The 24810-nt window shown below is 40.6% G+C and overlaps 1 protein-coding gene across 2 annotated transcripts in view; it reads right to left on the bottom strand.

The window, feature by feature from the left end:
- LOC111636902 (homeobox protein AKR-like) overlaps window positions 1–16256 on the bottom strand; it is a 28681-nt gene extending 12425 nt beyond the window's left edge. Inside the window, exon 1 of one of the 2 annotated variants that reach the window (XM_023382292.1) lies at window positions 15787–16256. In XM_023382292.1, the coding sequence (XP_023238060.1) occupies window positions 15787–15802 (16 nt within the window). In that variant the 5' untranslated portion in view covers window positions 15803–16256. Of the gene's footprint in view, window positions 1–4334; window positions 7378–15786 lie in introns of those variants that run through there. The other variant, XM_023382291.1, reaches the window with a different exon arrangement.
- Window positions 16257–24810: the final 8554 nt, after the last annotated feature.

Here is a 24810-nt window from a genome sequence, read left to right as displayed (position 1 = left end):
CGTAAACTACATCCTAACGGAATGGACTTTGCCCAGTGTGTTTTTTGAACGGGACCCCTTTGCATCTCGTTATAAAGACGTCCTTGCGCCAGCAAAGAAACGAGGTGAAGGACGACCCTGAAAATGTCACCGTAAATAACACCGCTAAGAATTGTGGGATCATCAACAAAACTCCAGCGTGTGACGTCATCGAGCCAGATCCTCTCCACGTTCGTAATTGACGGTTTTTTCCGTTTCCTTCTAAATACGCGCGATAGATTACGCCACTCTCAAAAAAACGGTCTACGACACTTTAAATTAGCAGTTTTACATCGACGAACGAGAAGAGACATGGAAGCGGGGGGGACGAAAAGGAACGGAAAAAAAGTCGACCGGTCTGGTAAGTGTCATTTCCTGGACTTTTTCTTCATCACTTCCGTTTTGAGACGGATCGACTACAGCGAAATGGACTCGAAAGAGGGGGAAAGAAAAATACACAATGCAAAAACAACAAAGCTCGTCCCTCCGAACGAGAGAATCACAAAAGCACGAACAACCTCATTAAAAATGGAACATAAACGTCACGCGCTGTAATATACAAAATCTTTCGATAGGAAAATTATTTTCTCGGGTTTCTAAGCAACCGTTTTTTATGTGTTTTTCTTCGGTCGGTGTTTAAAAAAATTTAGGAAAGAAAAAACAGCAGCCAATAGCCAACGAATCAGTCGTATTACCATTTCCGGTTTCGTAATGGTTAACCCGATTCGGTAATTCAAACTGATGAATAAGATAGCGGTTAGTGTCACGTCCGAGTCGACAAAAAACGGAACGGAGCGAAGAGAGAACCGACAGTTTGGACACAGTCACGTGACGAGGCGCGTGTGAACACTTGCCAAGGTTACATCTATCATGGCTACCGACTATTAAACGGTCGCTTCCTCCTTCCCTTCCCCGAACTACGCGCGATGGCGACATTAGATTGGCTTCATCGGCATTGGCCACACGATCGACAACACTAGTAAGACACGAGGCGTTGGACAGAGGCGACCACTTTTAAAACTCGAAATTCCCAAAGACCTCGCCTCTCGTTATTCCACTCTTCTTAAGAAAGCCGCAAACGTGTTTCTCCACCGTTCTTATTTACCACAAGCGTTGGCCTTTCGTTTACTCCCGGAAAATTTCCTAACTCGCGCCAGCAATTCCGTTACCTTTTGCTTTTTTTATCGAACGTTTGAAAAGGAAAAGTGTCATTACGGTTTTCTAGAATTCTGGTTATCGCCAGAGAGAAAGAATCTGCAACGTACACAACGACCAGCAGATACTGTCTTTTTTTATGGCTTTTCTTAATGCAGATACTTTCCCACAAAGTGAAATCGCCCGCTTTTTCCCCATTGCCAATAAGTTCCCCATTTTGAGTTTAGAAAAATGTGACTAAACTAATGAAAATTCCTAGTAATTAGCGTAACCTTCTCCCCTTCCCGCGGTTATCACTTACAAATATATTCTCTAATGATAAAACTAACATTTTTTTAACGTTACCATTTAAAAAAAACACGTTTTTGTCATTATTTTCCTATTTAATATTTGCCTAGGCCAAAACAATAATATTTGCGCGCAATAAATGTCCTAAGTCACGGTGAATCGTTAATTAGTGTTTTGTTCCCAAAATCTGAAACGCGTCGAGTTTCTGGTTTCTAAAATTAGTGATTAATTAAGTATGAAAACACGAAGCGTATATGGTCCTAGATTCTGTTAATCCTTAACCAATCGGTCTCTTCCTAGACTAATACGTCGAATTTTTTGCCAGCAAACTAGTCTTTAGTTCCGATCTCGATAGTATTAATAGCCGATATCCGCCGGTCTCCCCTTCTAAGCGCCATAAGTACCGTCTGTAATTCTAAACACTAACGAGTCTAGTTCTGACTCGTAAGTACCGATAAGACTGTTAAACCTAATTGAAATTTTTGGGTAAATAGCCACTAATTTCCAATCCTTAAACCAATAAATTATCCTTTAGTTCCGGCCAATAAACTGGTTGTAGTTGTACATTTACGGTACGAACGGGTGGTTCTAAGAACCGACGTTTACTGGTCTCTACTTCCTGAACTTGCAACTGGTCGTTTGTAGTTCCGAATCTTCGGCTTAATCAGTCATTGGTTCCAAATGTCGATCATTTTTCAACTGGTTACTTCCCAGGCTCGAAGCGCATTAAGTAGTCATTAGTTCCAAAGCCATAAAAGAGTAAATTAGTCTTTTGTAAACAAACTGGTCTGTCGTTGTAAATGCCGACATTTTTCCAAGGAAAGTAAAAGACCAAAGTTTTGAAAGAGCGCCTAGACAATAAAAAAAGATGTGGTCGTAATTTCGTTAAATTCTTTCAAAATCGTCGATAGGAAAAATACTCGAGTAACTGCAACGTCACGCTTTGACGTCAATGCAGAAAATGCTTTAACACTACGTCTGTGTAGAGTGGAACACAACTGGAAACCCATCTAAGACACGTTTCTCAAGGTTTCAACTCCGAGCTGGAAAGGAACGAAACTTGCTCCGAGTAACTATAAACCTCGGGACGAAATCGCATCCCCCGGCCGTAATTTTATTAAATTTTTACCTGGCAAACTTATTATTTTAAATATTTAAAATTTTTGATTATTAAATTTTGCTTATAAAACGTCTGCGTAAATATAAATATGGACTTCGCTCTTCGGCATGCGCCGATTTGACACGGGTTCAATGTCTACCTAGCTGTACGCCATTCATTCAACTCGCACGTGCGCGCGCGTTATATAAGATATAAGCTTATAAACTCGTTTTTTACGTATTAAAATTGTAAATTTACTCTAATAATTTATAATGTCCAATGGAGTTTCCTTTTAGCTTGGCTTTTTATTAAGACGGGAAGGTTATTTATTAACTTTATTACGTCGTTGTCGATTGTCAAACAAAAAGTCACGCTTTAAACGCGTGGATACGATTCCCGACAACGAACGTCACCGGTAAGACCCGGCGTACGCGATTATCTGTGTAGACCAGGCGGGAAGGGCCTTCAAAAAATCTTATTATTTATGTAAAGACTGCCGTTTTGGCGTAGGAAAATCAAAAATAAGTTTATAAATCCAGAACTGCCACATCCGAAACTTTGACCTTTATTAATTACTACTTAAAAGTGGCGTACGAAATCCAAAAGTATGGCAAATCATTACGAAAAAAAGGGAGAATTGTAAATGAAATTCGACACTAATTTATGAGGGAAAGTGGATTTCAAATATGGATCAAAGAGGCATTTTTAGAAAGTGATGAGAAAAAGTTGGTTTAAGTGTTTTTAGAATAAGGAGGGAATGCGCTGGAAAACTATTTGGCACATTTTATGTAAAGTTAATTAAGTGAGCTTTATCTGAATGTTGCGCAGCTTCCATAATGGAATTCCCGAAAGATAAGATAACTTGTATATTCCTGAAGCTGGCATTGTCAAGCGTTAGATAGTATCGGTAAATATCGATGATAACTCTTAACTGGACGTCGAGGCGAGTAAACCCGTGAAAAAGTAAGAAAAATTGTTAAATTGTACTACTTCCTCTTTAAGTTTAACGTCTTAATCAATAGCAAAGTATTCGTTCGTGACTGCTAAAACTTTTTCTCATTACTTAGATGCTGGCCAGTTGACACTTTGGAGAAGCCGACCAAGAATCCTGATCTTCCTGTTCGGCAGGAAGTTAGCATTGTCATTTTTGAGCCAGTTTGCGCTCTCCCGTCTATAAGTATACAAGTTTAGGCTATCCGGTTCCTTTCAAATATGCCATTTGACAACGTATCTCGTCATTTCCTACCCGTGAAATGTTTTTAAACTCGTTTAAATTACATATATTAGGCAGCAGAATTGAAGCGTGCCACGAGTAATTTTGGTTCCTTCTAAAGATCTTCCAGCTTACTTTTGCCCAAAAAATCCAGTTCATTTTATCATATTTTATAAAAAACGACATTCTCAACCGAATTTTGATTAGTTTTTTAAAGAATTTTAACACCTAACTAACTATAAACGTATAGAAAGTTTTGACATTTGACACTTGGCTGCCGCGTGTCCGACTCGTATTCTCATTTCATGCTAATTTAAACACGTAAATTTTACAATAGAAACGAAGGTTGTCTAGTCATTTGGCAAAGAGCCAATCCTAAAATCCGAAACTGGCAAAAAGTAAAAATAAAAACAAGTGGTTGTCGGTATCGAGACTCACGCAATATAAACATAACGAAAACTGCCCTTATAAAAGATACAAATACAAATGTTTATACGGGAAACGAGCCTTAGCTAAATGACTGTTGTCTTCGATTTCGCTTACGACAATATAACTGCTTACCTGTATAAAACGCTGGTGTATTTTGCTCTACACCTTTGTTTATCCTTCCCGCTCCGCAATACTCTTGTGCAGAGATTAGCCTAAACCCTTTGCTTACAGTGTTTCTCTCGCCCGCATTTTGCTTACGAGGAGGGAGCGTGCGATGCGTAGTACCCAACTTTACAAAGACCGCAGTTCCTTCAACCGGACACATTAAGTTACGCAACGACGACTTTTCCTGACACGTCGATTGTAGTTTGCAAACAAGCCGAAGAACACGAACGTAGTCCAAGTCAACCGTAACCATCCCGACTTCGTACTATCTAATTATTTAAGTGTACAACGAGAATAGGCGTTTAAACAAGTCTACAACAAAGACGAGTTACGAAAACCTAGTGACGTGATCGCATTAAATTATCCTACGCCATCTTAGACGCAACGACCGACTCCAGTCTTAAGATTTTTAATTATATAAACGCTCGGTTAGCTTACTGGATTTTAGTGACGTGTCTCAGATATTGGTAAGCGTATTTCAAACATGTCGACAGATCTTTGCGGCTCAACTTTCGAGACGACCACGCCCAAATATGAAATTCCGTCGTACCACGCCCTTAAACGATGAGCTACAGATCTTCGCCTCCCCCTCTCCACGTCCCTTTTTTTCACTCCATAACTGTATAATCTCTATGACGATCGATACATTGAAATTGTTTATGAATATGTAGGGCATCTTATCTGGTGTTGGCCAAGCAGTACCGAATGAACTCTACCTTGGGCACTAGCGGCAAACCTACGTTAAAAATTCAATTTTATACGTGTTCTGTTATATTAAAAACATATTTAATGTAGAGGTTGTCAAGGAAGACATTTCTAGGTCTTCCTTGACGTTTCACGTGTCGGAAGGGGTTAAAGCGTTAAATTCTGAGCAAGCCGAAACACCCGATCTTAATTAACCAAGCAAAATATACGAGATGACAAGAAGAACGTTGCCGGTTTACTGACAAACAAGGAAGAAAAGAGACGAGGGAGTATCACTTTGGCAGAAATCAGTAGTCCTTCTTGTAAGACATGTCGCCTCGTTTATTCTTTTTATCGGTAATCCCAGCCTGTATCCCGGTGATGTTCTCGCCGAACTCCTCCAAGACAAGCTGACCAAGCGGATAATACACCGCAAAGTGACAAGTGAGCAACCGTTCTTTATGTAAGACACTTTTAAGTGACTAAAAATGGCTGCACTTTATCTTCGACACAAAAGTTTTCGACTCGAGTAAATTGTACTTTTCTCTCTCTCTTTTTTACTTTGAAAAACAAGAGAAGAGTCTACTTTTCCAACAACCGATTGTGTTTTTTTTTCTTAGCCTCCATCAGTTCCTTAACTCTTAAAAAGCGCAATAAATCGGGTTCAATATCTACACCCTTACAAAGTGAGAATATTAAGAAGATAAGTATTCAATTTTCTCCCTCTTGTCGACGTAATATAGGTCTACGCGATCCCACCTGTGACCGTCTGGTTTTTGACCCGCCATCTTTAACTAGTTCAAGTGGCGTGTGTGGGAAAACCACACCTGTTTATATAGCTGCAGGCAAAAATAGAGAGAGAGAAGGAAAAAAACGTATTTCGGTAGGAGACAATGGACAAAAATATTCTGTCTTTTCCGTAAGTGACATTCAGATTAACGGATATTTAAATGGAAAGTTGTGGTAGGAGAGTGGCGAGGGGGCGGAAAATGATTGTCATGTTTTTTAATTGGACGTTTCGCCTTTCTACCTAGCGTATCCCGCTGTTTTCCTTTGTTTCTCTTCTGTCGAGGGGGTTTATCCTACAGTTTTCTACTCCCGTCACGTTTGCGAAACCCTCGCAGACAATGCGCGAGACGTGGTTAAATGATTTAGCATTTATATATGTTTTCGTGTGACGAAATAACGTATTCCTCCTCCTCCTTTCGCTCACCCTCGATATTCCCAATTAGAAACGAATTTATCGTTGGGCTCGACGTTTAAAACCCACGTTACGTAACGTCCGAACGTAACGTTCGACACCTGTACTAAACCGCGTCGTCATGGCAACTAGCGGGCGATGACCCCTTCCTCGACTTTACTTTCGTCTCATCGACTCTAAAATTCGGCCCTCTTTTTTCTTCTTAATGCAAAAGTTGAGGTTTCGAAAAAATCCAAAGGATTATTTTGGTGAGGAAAAAATGCAGCATCCGAGTTAAAGGAAAAATTGCCATCGACGATACTAATCCAGTTATTTATCGATGTTTATAGAATAAAAAGTCGAGCGTGACGGGTTGCACTTCCTCTCCACGCATAGGCAATCTAATAAATATCATCTACATACACGTTCTTTAATTGCTAGTAAAATCGGTCTTGATTGCTCTCCCTCGTAAACCCAGCTTCCAATAATTCGTCCAGCCATCACCCTCGTGTCAACAATGCCACCGATCTTGCGGTTTGCCAACGCTTTATAAATACTGTAGTCCCCCAACGCCATAGATCTGTCCATCGAGGTTTAAATCACGGTACATGCAAATTAGACAATAATTAGTGGCTGTAACCCTTTGTCGTAGGAGCCCTAGGGGTCGAGAACAGCTGCTGCAAGGACCCAGGTGCAACAAAGGTAATCTTTAGACAGTTTTCGTCTCCCTGGCAGCAGCTGCCACGAGCCCACTTTCTTTAGTTTGCAATTAGTCGTAGTTTAATTGATGCCCGTGTCTTTTTCCAGCCCGCGCCTTATCTGCGCTGTGGCAGGAGAGTTTTTCTTATCTGCAAAGCGAGATACAGTGCGAAGGACCGAGTAGGGACGCATCCTTTATCTTTTCAAGGATGAATACTGTTTCGTAATCGTTGTCGATAAGCAATTTATACGGGAAAGTAAATAAAGGAAAGCAGAAATTGACCACACGAAACACTTTTGGAGTAAAGTGGAAGATCGATATTTGCGAAATTCGATTAGTACGCCTATTGCTTATTATAGTATATGGTAGAACATAGAAGCTAATCAGAATTTAATGAGAGATTAGAATCCCTCGTCCATTCTAGAAATTAACCTCTGAAGATCCTCCAACCGTCACGCGAATTGAAGGATTCTCCAAGCGTGCAAACGGCAACGTCACGCTAAAAATTTGATCAGCAATCTATATTTACACTTAATGCTAAATTTTATATGAATAATTTAAGTTTAATTAACGTTACTAAGCTATTACGATCAATTTCTAAGGCCTTACAATAGTAGAAAGCCCATGGAAAATCTACGAAACCCTATTGTGTCGGTCGTTTATTAAGGATCTAATCGGTTGTACACACGCATTGGAGTGCCGTACACCCACTTAACTGTACGTTGCATATAATTAATTCAAATTCGCGCCACTAAACTTAGAAAAGAATTTGTAGATGGAGGGCAGTTCTTAAGTTATTCATAAATGCTACCGACGTAACGATTTCTGTTCGTGTAAAGATTGCGGTACTCGATCGATCGGTAGACAACACGGTACTCCGGGCTGATCGGTACACGTCTGCGGAGAAGAATTTACCGACACCCAAAAACACGTAATTTGCGCGTCGGGGGTCGAGACGAAGGTTTCAGTTTGCACCCCGTCCATGGCTGTATTTTTTACATTTTCATCTCCCGTAGGAATAATTTGACAATTATACCCGTAATACGGACGGTGTCGCGCCTTTAAGGGGACGAAATTCGTACTTGGTCACACGTAACGAACGAACAGCTGTGTCCGGATGGAGGGAATCGTTTGCCAAGACGTCTGACGGATTATTTTGGCAGGCAAATTTGCCATTCCTACAAACTTGGACGGGGGAAAGGAAGGTGAATTCTGTCGGATCGTTCGTCCTTGCTCCCAATTTGTACCACTTGGCGCCACCATTCGATTCTATTCTCTGCTAGGCGACTTCGAACCGGGAAACATGGAATTCCTGCCACTGACGATCCATCCAATTCCTTCGAAGATTATTCCCCCCTTTTTAGACTTTTTAACAAACTTAAATCTCCGGTTTACCATCATTTCGATAAGGACGAGATCAGAAAGAGAAAAGCTCGATCCTACTCGCTTTCCTTTCCCTTTTAAACACTCAGAAATACAGCGATTTAAAGGGTTCCTAAATCCGATAAGGATTTTCCAAACGTTTATCTCTTCTTCCTCCTCCTCTCTCTACCGAATTCAACTTCCCTCGTCGACGGAAAAAAACACAGAAAATCTCCAGATTTGACAAATATCGAAAGTTTCTTTTTTAGCAAAAGTACTTTTACTTTTTGCACCAGAAAAGTTTAAAATCAGACAGAAAATCACACGTTTTTAAGGCCGGGGTGTAAATTAATGGAAAGAACAATGGAAAAACTCGAGACACGAGATGATTTAGAAACACGGTTGAGAATTGAGGGCTAACACGTGAAGGGATCGAGCAACGACGGGGTTAATTACAAAGGTAAAGAATAGGGGGAAATACTATAAAACGTGGGGACTAAAGAGAGCGGCGATACACGAAGTTAAAGACTAGTGAAATTAAGAGATTGAAGACGGCGTGGAAATGGACTGAGGCCATTTAGATCGAAAGAGTGGGCCAAGTAATCAAAAGTGAAATTAAATTTTGCCCGAGCGACAAAAGAACCAAGGCATTATCGAGCGCATAAAACGGCTGGGAATTTTACAAAAGTCTCATCCCTCTATAATAAATATTATTAGTATTTTTTGAAACAATGGAGTAATAACGAGTCGTAGCAGATCTAACCTTGAGTGATTATCTTATCGGGGGAAACAATAGAGATAAGAGTAAAAACAACTGTCGACTCGCACTTTTAATTGAGTTTAAAAAAGGCCCCGCTCTTCCGCATCACTTTTCCTACACAGTGGATGCAGGAGCGTTAAGTAATTTTTCAGGACGCATGTTCGAACAAAAACGAGGCTCTGACCCCATTCTATCCCTCGTGCGGAAATCGGTGACGTTAGAAAGCACGTGAGGATGCCAGCGGAAGGTCATTGCCTCGCTTTCGCTTCTACTTCCGCGATTATGGATCGACGGACTTTTATAAACCCTACCAGCGCAAATTTACTATTCTCCATTAGGAGTGTACGAGTGGGCAATAAAAAACATATCTAACTGTTTGAGATTCGATGGGAGTCGAGATAAAATTCCATTTATCACGGATGTGGAGGTCCAAGTGAAGAAAGTCTCGAGTCGGTATTGAATAGAGAAGCCGCGCTGCATCGCCATATTAAATGATGGATGACCCAACGTCCTTCCAACGACCTACCAACAATACGCTCTTAACCTATTCAAATCGCAGAATAATTGCAGCGGATGTTTTTAAATTCGAAACTTTTATCCTTATTATTCATCTTTGGCGGGAGAAGGGATATTCCGTATCGAAAACTTACACACGTACTACACAAACGGAAGGCCATTACGTAACCCAATGCTCTTCCTATACAGGAAAACGTAGTAAAAAGTAACCGAGATACGTACGGGGACGGTAGGATAAACCTTTTTCCTACTCGTAGGCCAAAGGAAAAGCCAGCTTCCCGCAATTGCGGCTGGAAAAATAGGCGTTTTTTGGATCAACGACGATGTCCGATGCCTGTTTAGCCCGAGCCAGGCGGGATCCCCAGGCAGTATGACCTTGAGCCTGACGGCCTTGTCTTTCCGTCCCGCAACCGGTTTCACAAATGGAATCGCTGGAAGATGAAAGCGCCGATGACGCAACCGGGACCAACTTTTCGCTCCTATTTCCGTCAACGAAAGGCTTGCCAAAACCCCATTCTACGTAAATGTAAATTACTTCGGTTTCGGGGCATTAAACTCGCTTTCGTTAAAGAATAATGAAAAAAATGGCCACCCTTTCTCCCAACTCTCGTCCCTTTTACCGCTACTCGGGGATCGATTTCGACCAGGATGCACGTGCCCAATTTTATGTTCAATGACACAATACTCGACTCGACGTCACGAACACGCGGCACGCACGCTCTAACCGAACCTAACCCGGAACGACGAAAACTTTCCCGGTCGAATCCCGCCGGTATTTCGAACCCGGGTGGGTGGGAGGGTGATCGATAATGGACGCTCTGTTTTAGCGCCAGGTGTCACCACTATCCAAACGTCATCGACTAATCCAGGTGGCGTCGTCCGTCGTAATCGATGGAACGACAGATGTCGGGGGCAAACTTCGTGACGTCACGTTAAGATTCCATCTGGACGTACGATAATCGTTCCGTTTCGCGTGGCATCCCAAAAGGCCAACCACCATTCTACACCACGTTATATATTATTTATTTTTTTATCGGGAGAAAGAATGCGGAGTTTTTAAGCGGCTTCCTTTAAAGTAAACCCGCCGAACGGGTTATCTGTCGAGATTCAAAAAAAAAAAAAAAATAGCAAACGTCAGCGATGCCCCGAGGTACCAATCCCTTTAAGGGAATAAGGTAGTAAGTACCTGGATATCGGACGCGTGGGGACATTCCATCTTTCACACGGGATATCAGGTCATTTTAATAATCGTTCCAACACGTGTTTCGGAATACAGATTTGCAAATGACGTTATGCTGGTACATAACCTATTTAGCACTTTCCATGTCACCGATTCGGAATAGAACACCCTCAAACCACATATACCGAGGTATTTAACAATGGAAATATTCATAAATATTCAAATATTTCCTCTCGATACCATTCTGGGGGTGTTACGTAAAGATACGCAATTAAGTAATTTTCTCACCAGGGTGCCGTAGGGGGCCGAGAAACCAAGGTTCTTGTTATACCGAATGCCTGCCTACCGTCACCCTAATTTAAGAGATGACAGGTAGAACCTATAGGCCTTATTAGGTCGAGGCGCATTTGGCCTATCTCCACGGTTATAAAGCACATAATCCACTTGTGTCGTACCCAATTGGTTTTTGCTCTTCCTAAAAACAAATATTGAGTTTCTGTTTTGTGGCAACATTCCAAAAACTTTAATTTGTTGAGTGCCACTTCTGAATTTTCCCCCTTGCAATCCGCAACTCAGCCTATATCGGCAGATTAAATGGCAATTTCCAATGCTTTAAACCCGAGTAATATATCAGATAATCCCGTTTAAAGCGCCACACGCTGACAATGTTTTTAAAGCCATTCTTTTGTCCTTTTCGGCTTAAAGTAATTAAGAAAAATTGACTGAACGACGACTCCAAGTAGTTCGAGTGAAATGTAAAGTAAATAGTGGGGGGAAGAATGAGAAAAAAGGGGGAAAAGCATTGATTTCGTTTCGATTGGGCAAAAATTCTAGTTGCCAAGCGACCGTCACCTTGGATACCGACCAGTACGAGACAAACATATAAAACTAGACCCCTCTTTTTTTCTAATGATCTCGTTTCTAAAATGCTTTCGTGTGTCAAAGCCTGAAATTTGTGCAGAAATCGTTTGTGTGACTCGGATTTCTTTTTTTATCCGCTTACTAAATCGAGTCGAATGTCCGCCATTTCTTTTGTTTTTATATCCAGTGGGAAACTCTTTTCTGCAAGAACCGAAAGGCTAAGACGATCGACCGTCGCTGATTGGACACGTTGACGTTTCTAAATCGGTTCGAGCGCAGATGTTATGTTTACTCCAGTCACGAAAAGGCACGTGTTCACACGCTCACTACACTAAGACACAGCTGTTTGGTCGCCGCGCATCCCCCCTCTTAAATTTATTTAGGTTACAATGCTTTCGTAATTTTCCTTCTCCCTGCCGTAAGTTTTAGTCCTAGAAGGTGTTTGGGTAGAACCAACGCTTTGGCGCTCTTTTCTTTCAGGGTCGCCTAGTTCCTTCGGGGCTCGATCGAACCGGGGATTAACCCGGAAGTAAGGGCGTTTCCCTGGCTTAACGTTTGTTACCCCGTACGAATGACCAAGAGATTCTGTATCGAGCCGGTCGAGTTCGGGTTAGCCTCCTATCTCTGATAGATCACCTGTCTGGCGAATTCCCCATCCTCGCCAAACACACCTGTCCATTGTGTGTTTCCACATCGGTTTCCGCCATGTTGTATTTTCTGAATTTGCCTCCTATCCGTTGGCGTCTATCGAGGAATGGATCGATGCCGCGCCGCCACCGATCCCGCCCTAAGTCCGACGTGACCCGTTGACCCACATCCGTCTGTCTGGCCGAACCGCAAAACCGATTTAAACTCATCTGTCATGAAAGTAGTAGTGCCCTATTTCGATGGTCGTGTGCCCATTTCCAATGGCGACTCTACCGACCACCTTTTAAAGGTTACGTACACTCGATTGTCCAAAAAACAAGAGCGGCGTCTTTATCGGGTCGTCGGACACGTGCCAAAAGCGCGTCACTTCCGGAATCTTTCCAAGTGCTGGCAGTTGGACGATTAAAAAAAGCACAAGTTTGCTGATTAACACAGAAAAAGCGCGACTCATCCGAGTAAAACTTGTCATTGTTTCGCTTCACTCCGGGCTAAAACTGCGGTTGGTGGCCGAAATAATCGGCACAGGTGGCAACACACCTGCGTTGTCTCCATCGATCACGTGACGGCGTGACTGTTGGCAACCGAACTATCGAAAATCCCATCTTACGAATACGAACAGTCAAATGCAATACACTACATCGGCAGCCTTATCTCGTTATTATTAAATTAGTTAATGAATAACATATTTTTGTCTGAATTACACGCTTTTGTTGATCAGGAATGTCACAGTCATTCGCTTCCGGCTTGTGTTAAAGGTCGGAGTACTACCAGTCTCTTTAGGGGGTGGATATTTTTAGGGTCGATAGGCGACGCAAATCCCCCCTCTTTGCAGTAAACACGCGCTGTTGAGACTACGCCGGCAAATCATACCGCCCGTTATTTGTAACGTCTTCTTCCCTCGGCCAGAAATAACGTAACGTAACGCGAGAAAACGCAGCCTTATAGGTTATAACGAAGCAGCAAAAATGGAGTCGACCGCATCGGTCCTTAAACTACAGTTTATGTCGATTTTATGTTTTGTAATCAATAGTACGATATTTATAACAAGAACAGGATGTAAGAGAAATATCCGGCCCGTCCCTCCCATTCATTTCGAGACTACAAACTGCATAAACAAGTCGCACGCTGAACTTACAGGCCTCGTACGTCCAAGCGGAATGGAGCCATACCGTAGCTGATATTTGCCATTTGTATCTTATATATCTTATCGGACGGGATGTAGGTATGTTTTCGATTACACCGCGCCATCTTAAAATAACCGAGAGGAGCGGAACAGGTGGGGTAACCCCATTAACCCTTCACCCCAAGATAGAATCTTTTTGATTATCGAAGATTCTTTGGCTTACACAAAACTGGTTTTGAATTTTTTCCAATGTTACCAGGGTCTGAGTTGGACCAGTTTATAAGACAAATTAGTTTTCCAATCTTCCGACCGTCTACCAGTTTACGGAATCGCTAGTTGTACCGCTCAATACATTTTGCCACTCGCTGATTTTCTCGTGCTGCAGAATTTATGGCCACCATGCGGGTTTTATAGTTGTAACTAGAAACAGAAGAATAAAAAAAGCCAATAGGGAATTAGAAATGCCGAATGGCTGCGGCCTTATCGCGGATCTAGAAGGGGGTAAGTAAGCTCGTACACATAGAAAAGCCAGAATAAACAGTCGGCCTGTTTTTTTATTTTAAGACGACTTCTCTCTTCTCACTATTCTTAAACACACGCCAACAAAAAAAGCCGTGCGAAATCGTCTACGCTGTTTACCCCATCTCGAAAATTAGGCCTTTTCTACACAACGGACTTAATAGAACTTGTAGGGTTTAGACATTAGATTTACTCAATACGACGTGTACTTTGTGTCGCCCTATTTCGAAAACGGAAGGATCGACTGGCGAGAAGCAGCCTTACTTATTGTGAAAGTGGCATATTTTTAAACAAGCGACAAGGCAGATTCTATTTTGGTATCTCTTCTCTCGTCACACAAATACTTGCGTAGCTCGGGTTAAAACGTTCTTAACAATTAATTCCCCCGCAATACCGCATTATTAGTGTGGTTTTTTGCCATTTCTTCCGTAGATAAACACTACAATTTTCGGCGCGACTACGACATAACGTTATACGACAACAAGCAATTATCGTTGGTTGGCAAAGGTATCTTTTTCTATAGACAGTAATACGGATGAAGGACGTCGGTGAAAAGATTCTAGAAGTGGTTATACACTAGGATCGACCAAGGACGCATTTATCTCTCTACAAAAATAAAATTCTCTCCTATTAAGATACTTCCTAACGTAACAATGGCCTTTTCGCCTTTTCACCAAATTCGTCCTGACAGAGATTATCGTTGGGTTTATCGGGCTCCGATGATATGTTCCCACTGGACTCTGCACTATGAACCGGGGCAATCGGGCGTTAATGACAGTTAAAATTTTGCACTGCCATTTCTGTACTCGTTTTGACAGCGGCCAACCGGTAAACTACGTCAATTAAAGCACACACTGTACAAATTATGTGCCGTATCTCGTTCCTTTCGGCTTATAACAATCATCGCCCCCCCCAACCAAATTTCCCTTTGCTTTTATTCGATTGGCCCGAAATTATTAACCGCTCGTACCCGTTTACGAGGTAAAACCGCAAGAAATTGACTTTAATTCTATTAATAGACGTCATTGATTCGAGCGGTTCCAACGTAGGATCACGTGGCCGGGTTGTGACATTCGATCACGTGACCGCCATTAACTAGAAAGGCGACTATCCATTTGTAAACGTCACACAAAGCGAAATTCTTTTGGGAATTTCATCTGGACACTTCGGTGGCTCCCACGAAAATCGTGGCAAGACCGGAAACACTCAACATCACCGTTCGTTACGCATCACGCGCCTCTTGAAGATCGGCATCACCGGATGAAGTCCATTTACCATATTCACAATTTTACAATCCAACTGCTGTAAAGCCCGGCCAATTTATCGTGACGATTTCCAAAAAATAACGTATCGAGTCTGTTTCGTCAGGCGTGACGTCACCGCAAAAGACCGTGACAGACACGCCGAGCCTAGCCGACAATCGTTTGACATTTAGTCCTAGCATAGAGCAGAAAAAGCCACTACATCTCTTCTGGCATCCGTCCAAAGCTCACCTTCGTAGCCGAGTGGATACAGGACATCCTTTACACTGGCAGACAGATTTTTCTAAATATCGGGTGTCGTACAAACAGCCACATGGGGCTACGGTGTACGAGGTAAAGAAAAACAAGAGCTATGCCCGTGGTCTTAAAGGTAGGTCGGACGTCGAACACAGAATTTCTGGCTCTTTCCCGGTAGTGACGACGGAGTAATGGAAATAAACGGTTTGACAACGACGACCGACGGTGACGTGTACTGTCACTATAGGCCTACTTGTCAGCGCCAAGTCGCGAGACTCGATGGTTTCAAGTGTGGCCGGTACCAACGTTGGGATAGGGCAGAACGGTGGAAGAAGGTGTTAAACGAAAAACGGCGCGGATCTTGACAGCCAACCACGTGGGACTTACCTCTTTTAGCTTTCATGGTGCGGACGATGGAAGGTCTCCACGCTGAAATGGCCACTCGTCGAGCGTAAAGTAGTCCAAACAGGGTTTAAGCCACGTGGTTGACAGATGGAGCCGGACACAGAAGACACATAAACACAAAGCTCCGCAGCGCACTGCGTTGTTGCCAGTAGCCGGAGCGCTGACTGAACCTTTCGTTGGGCTTCGTAACTGCAATAGCGGACCGGTCCAATGTCGGCGGAGGGGTGGAGAAGGCGCGCGGGAGGGAGATTGTACGCAATATACTCGCTCTCTGTCTAATCACTCTCTCTCCGAGCGTTATGTCGTTCGACCCTTCTAGGACACCAGAGACGCCTAGAGGAGTGATGCGGCACAAATGTGACGTCAGCACACCACGAGAAGAATGTAATATCGCGAAATTGAGGTCGCCAACTTGTCGCGAATTGTACCTGTCTCTGGCTAAAGGTCTACACCTTTATATTATCAAATAACGAAAAAAGTAGCGCCATCGATTTTTCGCTTCTCGATAAATATTTCAAGACCGTTAAAAATAATAATATATTTTTCAATTCCTTCTTCCTTTAATGGCAATTATATAGGAGAAGTTTAAGGAAAACTCTCTGTTTTATTCAAGGTAAACTGTAAAACCTTGACATATCTTTTATTTTTTCCGATAATTACAATTTATTCATTATTCGATCAATGCAAATGAGTAAACAAAGAAGGGGGTAAGGTCGTGATTATAATCAACCATTGGCGTAACGTTATACGGGCTTGGAATCTTCGCTTGACATTCTTGTTTACTACTTGCAATGGCTGACGTCTTCTTCCATGATATTCCCTAAGGAGACAACTGTCAAGCTATTCTGCAAAGCGGCACCTATCAATGTATATCCGCACTTTTTCCTTTATTCCTATCGACAATATTTAGTTCATTGCCGACATTTTAATTAAACAACCTTGATGTCCGCTCTTTCTTACGTGTCCCATTGTATCAACGCAATCACAATGTATTCTTCCTCCTTCGAAAATCTCTGTGTTTACGGGCGAAAAACCAAGCAAGAATTTCCAAAATTGATTTCTATTCTCGTCTTTTTTCGCTTTATATCTAGAATAGGCGCGTGTTTCCAGATGAAGATAAAAGAACAAAGGGTAACGGGGGATCACGCTTCGATTGAGATTAAGGACAAAAGTGGCTGGTTAAATATTAAAAGTAGAAAATTAATCTAAAACAAAAGAAAATGCTATAATATACGATAATTATGGCCATTACAACGGTTGTTTAGACACTGGATTCGGATCCGTGGCTACGGGATACTCGACCGAATCTCGTTGCCTAATCCTTACTTTCACTTGGACACGTTCGAATTTCAGCCACTGGTGACGATTGTTTGATTCGACCCTCCTCCATCCCATACAGACGTTGTTTTTATATCCGCCAAACTGTAGGAGGTTATTTTGCATATAGGAGGATTGAAGAACGGAGGCAACCAGATACGTGTACCTCCACAGGCGAACGAGGTTTGAATTTCTCTTCCTTTCTGCCATTCGGTCGTTGACACGTCTCCCGCATTTCCGATTCCTTTTGTTTCCGGCTATCCGAGCCCAAAAGAATTATAACTTGTGAAAAAATCACATTTCTTGATGAGTCAATTGGGCAACGACCAATGATTTAAGGGGCTTTGAAAATTGAAAGGGTAACGATCCACAATCTTCGACTGCTGTTGGCATTATCTCAAGTAATTCTGGCAATATTCCTAAAATTTATAGGCATTTTGCTTTAATATATTATCAACTGTTAAACCAATGCAGTTAGACTTAAAGCCTATTAAAGAGATGCATTCAATTACCGTTTCTAAATTGCATCTTTAATATCGGAAAGAACTGTTTGTTCGACTGTTTTTGGAAAAAATCAATGGGGGTGTTACCTTTATCCCTCTGCCGTGTTTTTAAGACCGCGCGAGAAGCGTACATCATCAGAATGGTGTCGAAACGGAGCGTAACGAGCGATAACTCGATCGTATGTCCCTAGACGGCGGGAGAAAGAAAGAGAAAACAGTTATCGTACGTAAACAGCACCCAACGATAAACCTTGTGTAACGTTTGCTGGCAACACATTCTATCCATACAACATATATGGAAGAAAGATGGAGTAAATTCTTTATTTTTACAATGTTATTTGAATCATCGTTTCCATTAGCTGGTGTGTATATATTCGCGGAGTCATTGTTTGACTCGAACGAACGACAAACTGACAAACAGATTGACTCATCTATAAATTGTGCCTACGGCATTCGATTGGAATAAGTCGATTTAAGTGCACTTTGCATTGTCAAAAACCGATCATTTCCGATTGAACAAGAATCGAATTTTAATTATTTGCAGATAGAATTAAATTTAAATAAGTCTGTTATTAATATAAATGTAAAATTGTAGCTGTAAGCTTTTTTCTTTATTTGTCATTGGTTTAATGTTTCTTTCCTCTTTTTCCTTTTAACAGGACAAACTCGTGTGTGCTTTTACTGATTTCTATTGCCGATAGAACCTTTGACGATGATAGACGAATGGCATTAATTAATCATCATAATTTGTTTGCCCATAGTTCTCGTATTAGGAAACAAAGTCCGAATGGTGTTTAGCATACGTCTTGTACAATATCATTAAATGATCTTTGGCTCGGGGGTTAAATAATTGACGTTAATAGTTAAAAATATCGGATTTTTTCACGTGATTAAGCTGTACCCGATGCTCATTTGCTGTATAATTAGGTCACTTAAAGGTTTGCAGGCATAATCATTAGTAAATTTACATTATTTCCAATAGGTCTACCGTTCCGGGTTCTCTCCCTTTTCCTACAAAACCATTAGAGGTTTCCTTTTCTAACTCGTAAATCGAGTTAAGCCCTTGTAACAATGATCCCGATACCGACATCGACGATAATTTGACCATCGACTCGGCTTTTATACAATAAATAAATCGGTCGATAGGGTTTAAATAAGGACAACTTATATAAAAATTGTTTGCTTAAATCAATAAAGATGGTCATCGAGATAAGTTCCAGTTCTGTTTGAGCGTATATTAATAAGAAGGCGGGCAAAAAAGATGGAAATTTAACCGATAGTAATCAAAATAGTTTGCGTTTTTTTGGGTGATTATGTTTTTGGACTCGTTCGACGAGTATAACAGTCTAATTTTAGCCAATAGAAGCGAAACCAGTTGGATTTTACACCCCTTTAAATAGGAGACAGAGTAAGGTTTGCATTTCTATCCTCTTGTTACGCTGCGAAATGATCGAGTGGGGAATTCATTTCCCTAAATCGAGCATTTTTAAGGAATTTTCCCATCATCTATAACCTCGCGTTGAAATGAACCAAGCTACACTCCGTACACTCCCGTAATCCAGGGAAATTTGTGTAAAACGGAAGGGTAAATTTTCCTGTATTTTCGCGTTTAAATGGAAAGAAAAGGCTCATTTCGATAAATTGATATTTGCCAGTGGCTACACCCGAAGGATAACAAAGGGCTTTTATTTAATTATTAAACATAGCCTACAGGCTTTGTAATTTTACATAGATTTTTGTCCATCCTCGAAAATGGGTTCAGCGAACAGGTTCGTGTCCGTGGTATGTTGACCTCCCGCTGGAATTGGTGTCGATATGGAAGATAAAAATGCCTCAATCCTTCTTATGGGTGTAACGATACGATGGAAAGAGAAAAAAAGGATTGATTTAAATAAAACGATGTGGTCAAAGCTGGACGAATACTTTTTGTTGCCCCCTGGAGGGAACTGATTTCACATTCTACAATTATTGGATAAACGTGACAGGTCAAAATAATGATGTAAGCAGTAGCTAAAAAGTTCTTATCGCCAGTGGAAAGGAGCAGATGTGTGCATTAATAAAGAACACATCATTCAAACACCGACAAAAATTTTACCGTTTTCATTCGTAAAACATGAAAAATGACCTTGAGTCAAAGTTTCTTAACATCTGCATTTGGCCACGATATTCTCAAAATTAAACCAGTCTCAAACTCTGCCGACTTTCCGCACTGGAAAAAGATATTAAAACAAAGCAATTATATTTTTTAAATAATAACATCGCGCAGTGCATTGTTTTATAGCGGAAACACACCGCTTCCATCTGCATTAATGCTGCGGATATTCGTTAGTAGAACTGTAGATCGAGTACAACCAGGTGTCACGTGTCGACCTTGACAATGAACTCCTCATCTTCTATACGTATAGTGTTTTTTATACGTAATCTAGGGTGTGGTATTTCCTCTCTTGCCCCATCTACACCTCCGTCGCGGCTTGAAATTAAATGACGTCACGTGTCCTTCGTTTACGTAACGATCTCGGTTACTTCCACAACGTGAGAACCCGTTTTTTGCATAGATCTTGTGGAGTTACTTAATGAATAGAAATGTGTTGTCGGTTAACGAGAATCTTTTCCACCATGACGACGTACGAAAGGCTTGTAAAATATGAATTATATTTTTATAAATTCAAACGCTTCCTTCCCAGATATTTTTCTATGAAATTTACAAGCAACCATTCATTAATAATTGCCCGTAATAGGCATACAATTTCGCTCTCGTGTCGTCATTGTTTTTGTACATAATAACGCTGGGCTCGAATTGGTCAAGGCCGATGACAACTGCTTAAAATGCCCGTGTATTAATGAACCGGGAGGTAAAGGGGTGCAGCAGTTTTCTGAAAATCGTTTAGTCCCTTCTCTTCGCAGAATATCCCCTGTAGAGACGGTCGCTTAAGGGCAACAAATGAATTTACTTTTATCTGATAGAACATAATATAAACCTTCTACTTTAAAGGTTTGTAAATGTAACTTTTTGTCTTCTTTAAAGTAAAATTTTTTAAAGAAAATCCCAATGTTTAACTGTTGAAAGGGGAATACTAACAAATCTCGCCTGTTTAAATTTAATTCATTTTTAATTATATATTTTAATTTCATTTAATTATTTTAAGAAAGTTTTAATTTTGAAGCGAATTTTTCAACCCTCCAAGTATTAAAAATGCGTTTTTTTGACAAGAGAAAATCCATTTGGAACGTATTTGTCGATACAGCAATCTTCCCGTGTTAAACTTTATCTAAAGCTCTGTGCCTAAATACTCCTGGGAAACACACCTCGTACAAGAATGTGGCAGTGGTATTTCCGAAAAAGGACGTCACGTGATCAAGCACGAGAACCAAGGTCCAATTTTGTCCATAGATAAAGCCACCTGGCCGAGAACTGGAAATGTATTGTTTCAAATGCGATTGTTTACACTCCATTTCATCCCTCGAATGTCAACAGCCATTTTTTTAAAATTCATTTGCAGAACGATAAATTTTAAGTGAAGAGAATTAATGACACATCGAACAAGGAATTTGTGTCTGATTCCTTAATTAGAAAACCGTCCAGACGGATGATTACAAAAGGATTAGACTCGAATATCACAATGCAATTTTCAATTGGGATATATTCAACAAGACAAAGGTTGCCGACTAATTATTTCAACAATTTCTTATGTCAATATGAATGGGGATGTCGCCAAATTGTTTTAAACATATAAATTATTCTGTATTAATTAATCTAATTAGACTAAATTGATTCTGGAAAGAGTCCAATCAATCTTTAATTCTGGCTGGGATACGGTTTATACAGTATTTATAGTAACTCTACTCTAGGATATATAGATATAATTGTGTTTGACATTAACATTGTCGGGTATTGTTTCATTCATTGTTCATTTACCTGGTCTTAAGTTAAAAAGCGCTTTTACCGTTAATAGCTCCAACCCCGAGTGTTTACACATAAACGTGTAGGGGTTTAATTAATGGCTGGAAAATGCTGTCGTTAAAGATTCTTTAATCTCTTTAGCTAGTCCATGGCCACAACTGGCGAAAAAAGCAATCCGAACTCGTGTTCCTTAATAGTATAAAGGAGAAAGCGCTTCACTTAGGGAACAAGTTGTAATTTCTAGCGCGGTAATCAACGAAAAGCATTTAGAGAAAATTTTAATCTTTCGGTGGGTCGTTGGAGTTAAAGATCATCCACCCATTCTCATTTCATTCACGATTTAGTCTATCGTGACAGAACAAGTTAAACACGCCAGTTTCTAGTGTTGCTGTCATGTGGCGCGTGAGAACAATGCCACGCTTAACTCACGAAAGTGACACAGACGAGTTAAAGAAATCAGCCAAGGAGCAATAAAACAAGTTATTTTTCCTCTAAAAGTTTCTTTCCCGACAAAAATTGCCATCGTGTCGAATTTCCCCGAAAACAAACCATTCGAAATTCCCAATGTTCTGTTTAATGATTGGCTCTGAACTCTTCTATTACTGTTTATGAAAACCTGTACGGAGAAACGCCTATGACAATTGGACTTGTCACGTTGCCCGCCTGTCAAGGAAAGCTGTTGACAGCCAGCTGGTCACGCAGCTGGGGTCCGTCTCCTTTACACGACCCCTCCACGTCATTTCCGGGACGATTAGCCACTAAAACCCAAATGTTTTTCTTTTCGCCTATTATTTTAAATGTGTTATTAATTCCCTTTCTAAAATTACTCTCTGCTCGAATTTTACAATCAATAATTTAGCTTAAATTGTCTTTCCACCTGATTTCCTATAAACCATTGGAGGGATTTTAGGGAAACGAAAACCAACGAATTTTTCAGTTAACGTTTGTGCGCTGCTCGGGTCGAGCCACAAACAGACAAAAGAGCTTTCAAATTTGCCATTGGTCAAAAATAAATACATTCTCTCGTGCAAAACAAAACTGCAAAATGAAGACAAGGAAATGGCACAATGTTAGATAAAGAAAGAAGCTCGTTACGTACAAAATCATTGCTTACATAACCGTTATTGTATGAAGAATAAAACAAATTTTATTATCACGCTCAATATTCAAAGATGCATCCCACAACTTACAAATAAACGCTCTTTCTGTATGTGCCGTACAGTCGAACCTGTAATAACGGCCACCTCTAAACAAAGGCCATATTTTTGTTCCCCTCGGACACCGTCCACAATCGCCAACCAGTTAACATTTATGCTAATTTTATTCTTTTGGCTATTTTAAATTATTCACAACTTAAATAATTTAACACCCGATCAAACAAACTACCCATTTATCTTATGCAGATTATTATTTTTTAAATCGTTCGTATTATAACGCGTATATAATTTTGACGAACAACTGTAGATGTTTTGGAATTCGTCAGGTCAGACATACGGAGAAAGATTTCTTAGAAAAACACGTATTCTATGAGTTTCTTATAACAAAGAACGTGACTGATTGTTACCGCCTGACACATACACATGACAGTACGACACGTGTGTCTCTGGTGGTACCAAAAAAGCTCGGTGTTTTTCTATTAATAGAGAGCTTAATGTAGCACTACCGTTATGTGTTTGAAGAAAAATATGAAAAGATAAACGTTTCTGCTGTTTCTGAATTATTTATAAGGAAATTTTACTGGATATAGGTTGCAGTTTGTTTAACTCGTTTATTTATTCATTATCAAAGTACGGGAAGAAAATGGCGGAAGATAGCATTGTTAATCCCTTACCTTCTACGTACGATCGAATTTATTAACAACTAGATATATTTTGAACACCCGGAGGAAGGAATTAACACTGTTCTTTACCGTCGAGAAACAAGAGTGCCAGTAGTGTCAATTCCTTGAAAAAAAACACCGAGTTTGTTCTGTTTCTGTCGTGTCCCGGCAGCAAATCGAATTTTATCGTAGTCCTACCTAAACAAGATTTACGTAGATTTAATTAGGGATGAAAAAAATCGTCTCGGTTTCCAGAGTGTCACTGGTGTTAAACATGGCGTAACGCCTGGTGTTAGCTAAGAAAAAGTGGTGATTCGCTCTTGTTCATCAAAACGTCATAAAAGTAGACCTGGTCTAGATAGATGTGATATATTATAGTTTTGGATCTTATTGTCATCGTCGTTTGTCATCGTAGCCAATTACCTCAAACGCAACTGGCCGATAACTGCTACTGGATCCTATTTCTGTCTTTAACTGCTATGTAAGACCTACTTTCTAAAGTATTCTTACCTTATAGTTGCAATAATACTCGACATCTGTATAATTAACCCTATCGATCGAAGGCCAAATACTGTATAGAAAATTCTCGACAGATGGAACCACCAGCGATTTCCAAAATGGAGGAAGGACAAACGAGAAGGTATTTCGATGAATGAAATGAAATTACAACGTAAACAATAAGCTTTCGGAAGCTAAAATGGCAATAATATAAGACGTTTCTTTTATGAAAATTCCGATAATCGCCTAGATATACGGAGACTACATAAATGCGAATCCGATAGCCCTACCGAAGAGACATTTACGTATTTTCTTACATTTCAAATCACACGAAGAGCCGGATGTGGAAATAATAAAAAAGACAGAGACGAAATACAGGATGATATATTTATAAAGTAGGAAACGTTATATTAGCGTTAGTCGCCGCAGGGTCTCCACTACTGTCGGCGCCCTTGGGCTACATAAGTAAATCCCCCACCGTACGCGATAACGAAACTCTTTACGTTAATTAAACGGTACCAATGGACTAAATTAAGATAAAATTCGTAAATATTTAATTAGAGAATTTCCTAATAATCTAATGAAAATGATTATTTAGTTTCAGAAAATAATAAAACTCGAATTGTCTGGCAGAATTTATCCCATCAAAAATGAAAATTCGCTCGTAGGCGTGTAGTTTTAATCCTCCACCATGAGGAAGATAATGTTTACTCGACTGATATATTTAGACAGGTTGTCACCGGTTAAGTCTACAAGAAAGCGTACTCGAATATCTCCCGGTTTACATTGTATTAACTTGGTAGGCACAGTCCACGCCGACTTTGTTGCAACCACAAACCACTCTTCTGAATCTCCTTTCCCTATTTTATCCAACTTTTCTTATCACACATTGTCGTACGTCGCGTGGGCGATATAAAAGTTTCCACCAATTTTAAACGGTCGGACACTTCCAACGCACTCGAATACAC

This window comes from Centruroides sculpturatus, unplaced genomic scaffold (assembly GCF_000671375.1).
Source record: "Centruroides sculpturatus isolate CEXI.00-Female unplaced genomic scaffold, Cexi_2.0 scaffold128, whole genome shotgun sequence".
Lineage (NCBI taxonomy): Eukaryota > Metazoa > Arthropoda > Arachnida > Scorpiones > Buthidae > Centruroides > Centruroides sculpturatus.
This window is presented reverse-complemented; position numbering and strand designations above follow the sequence as displayed.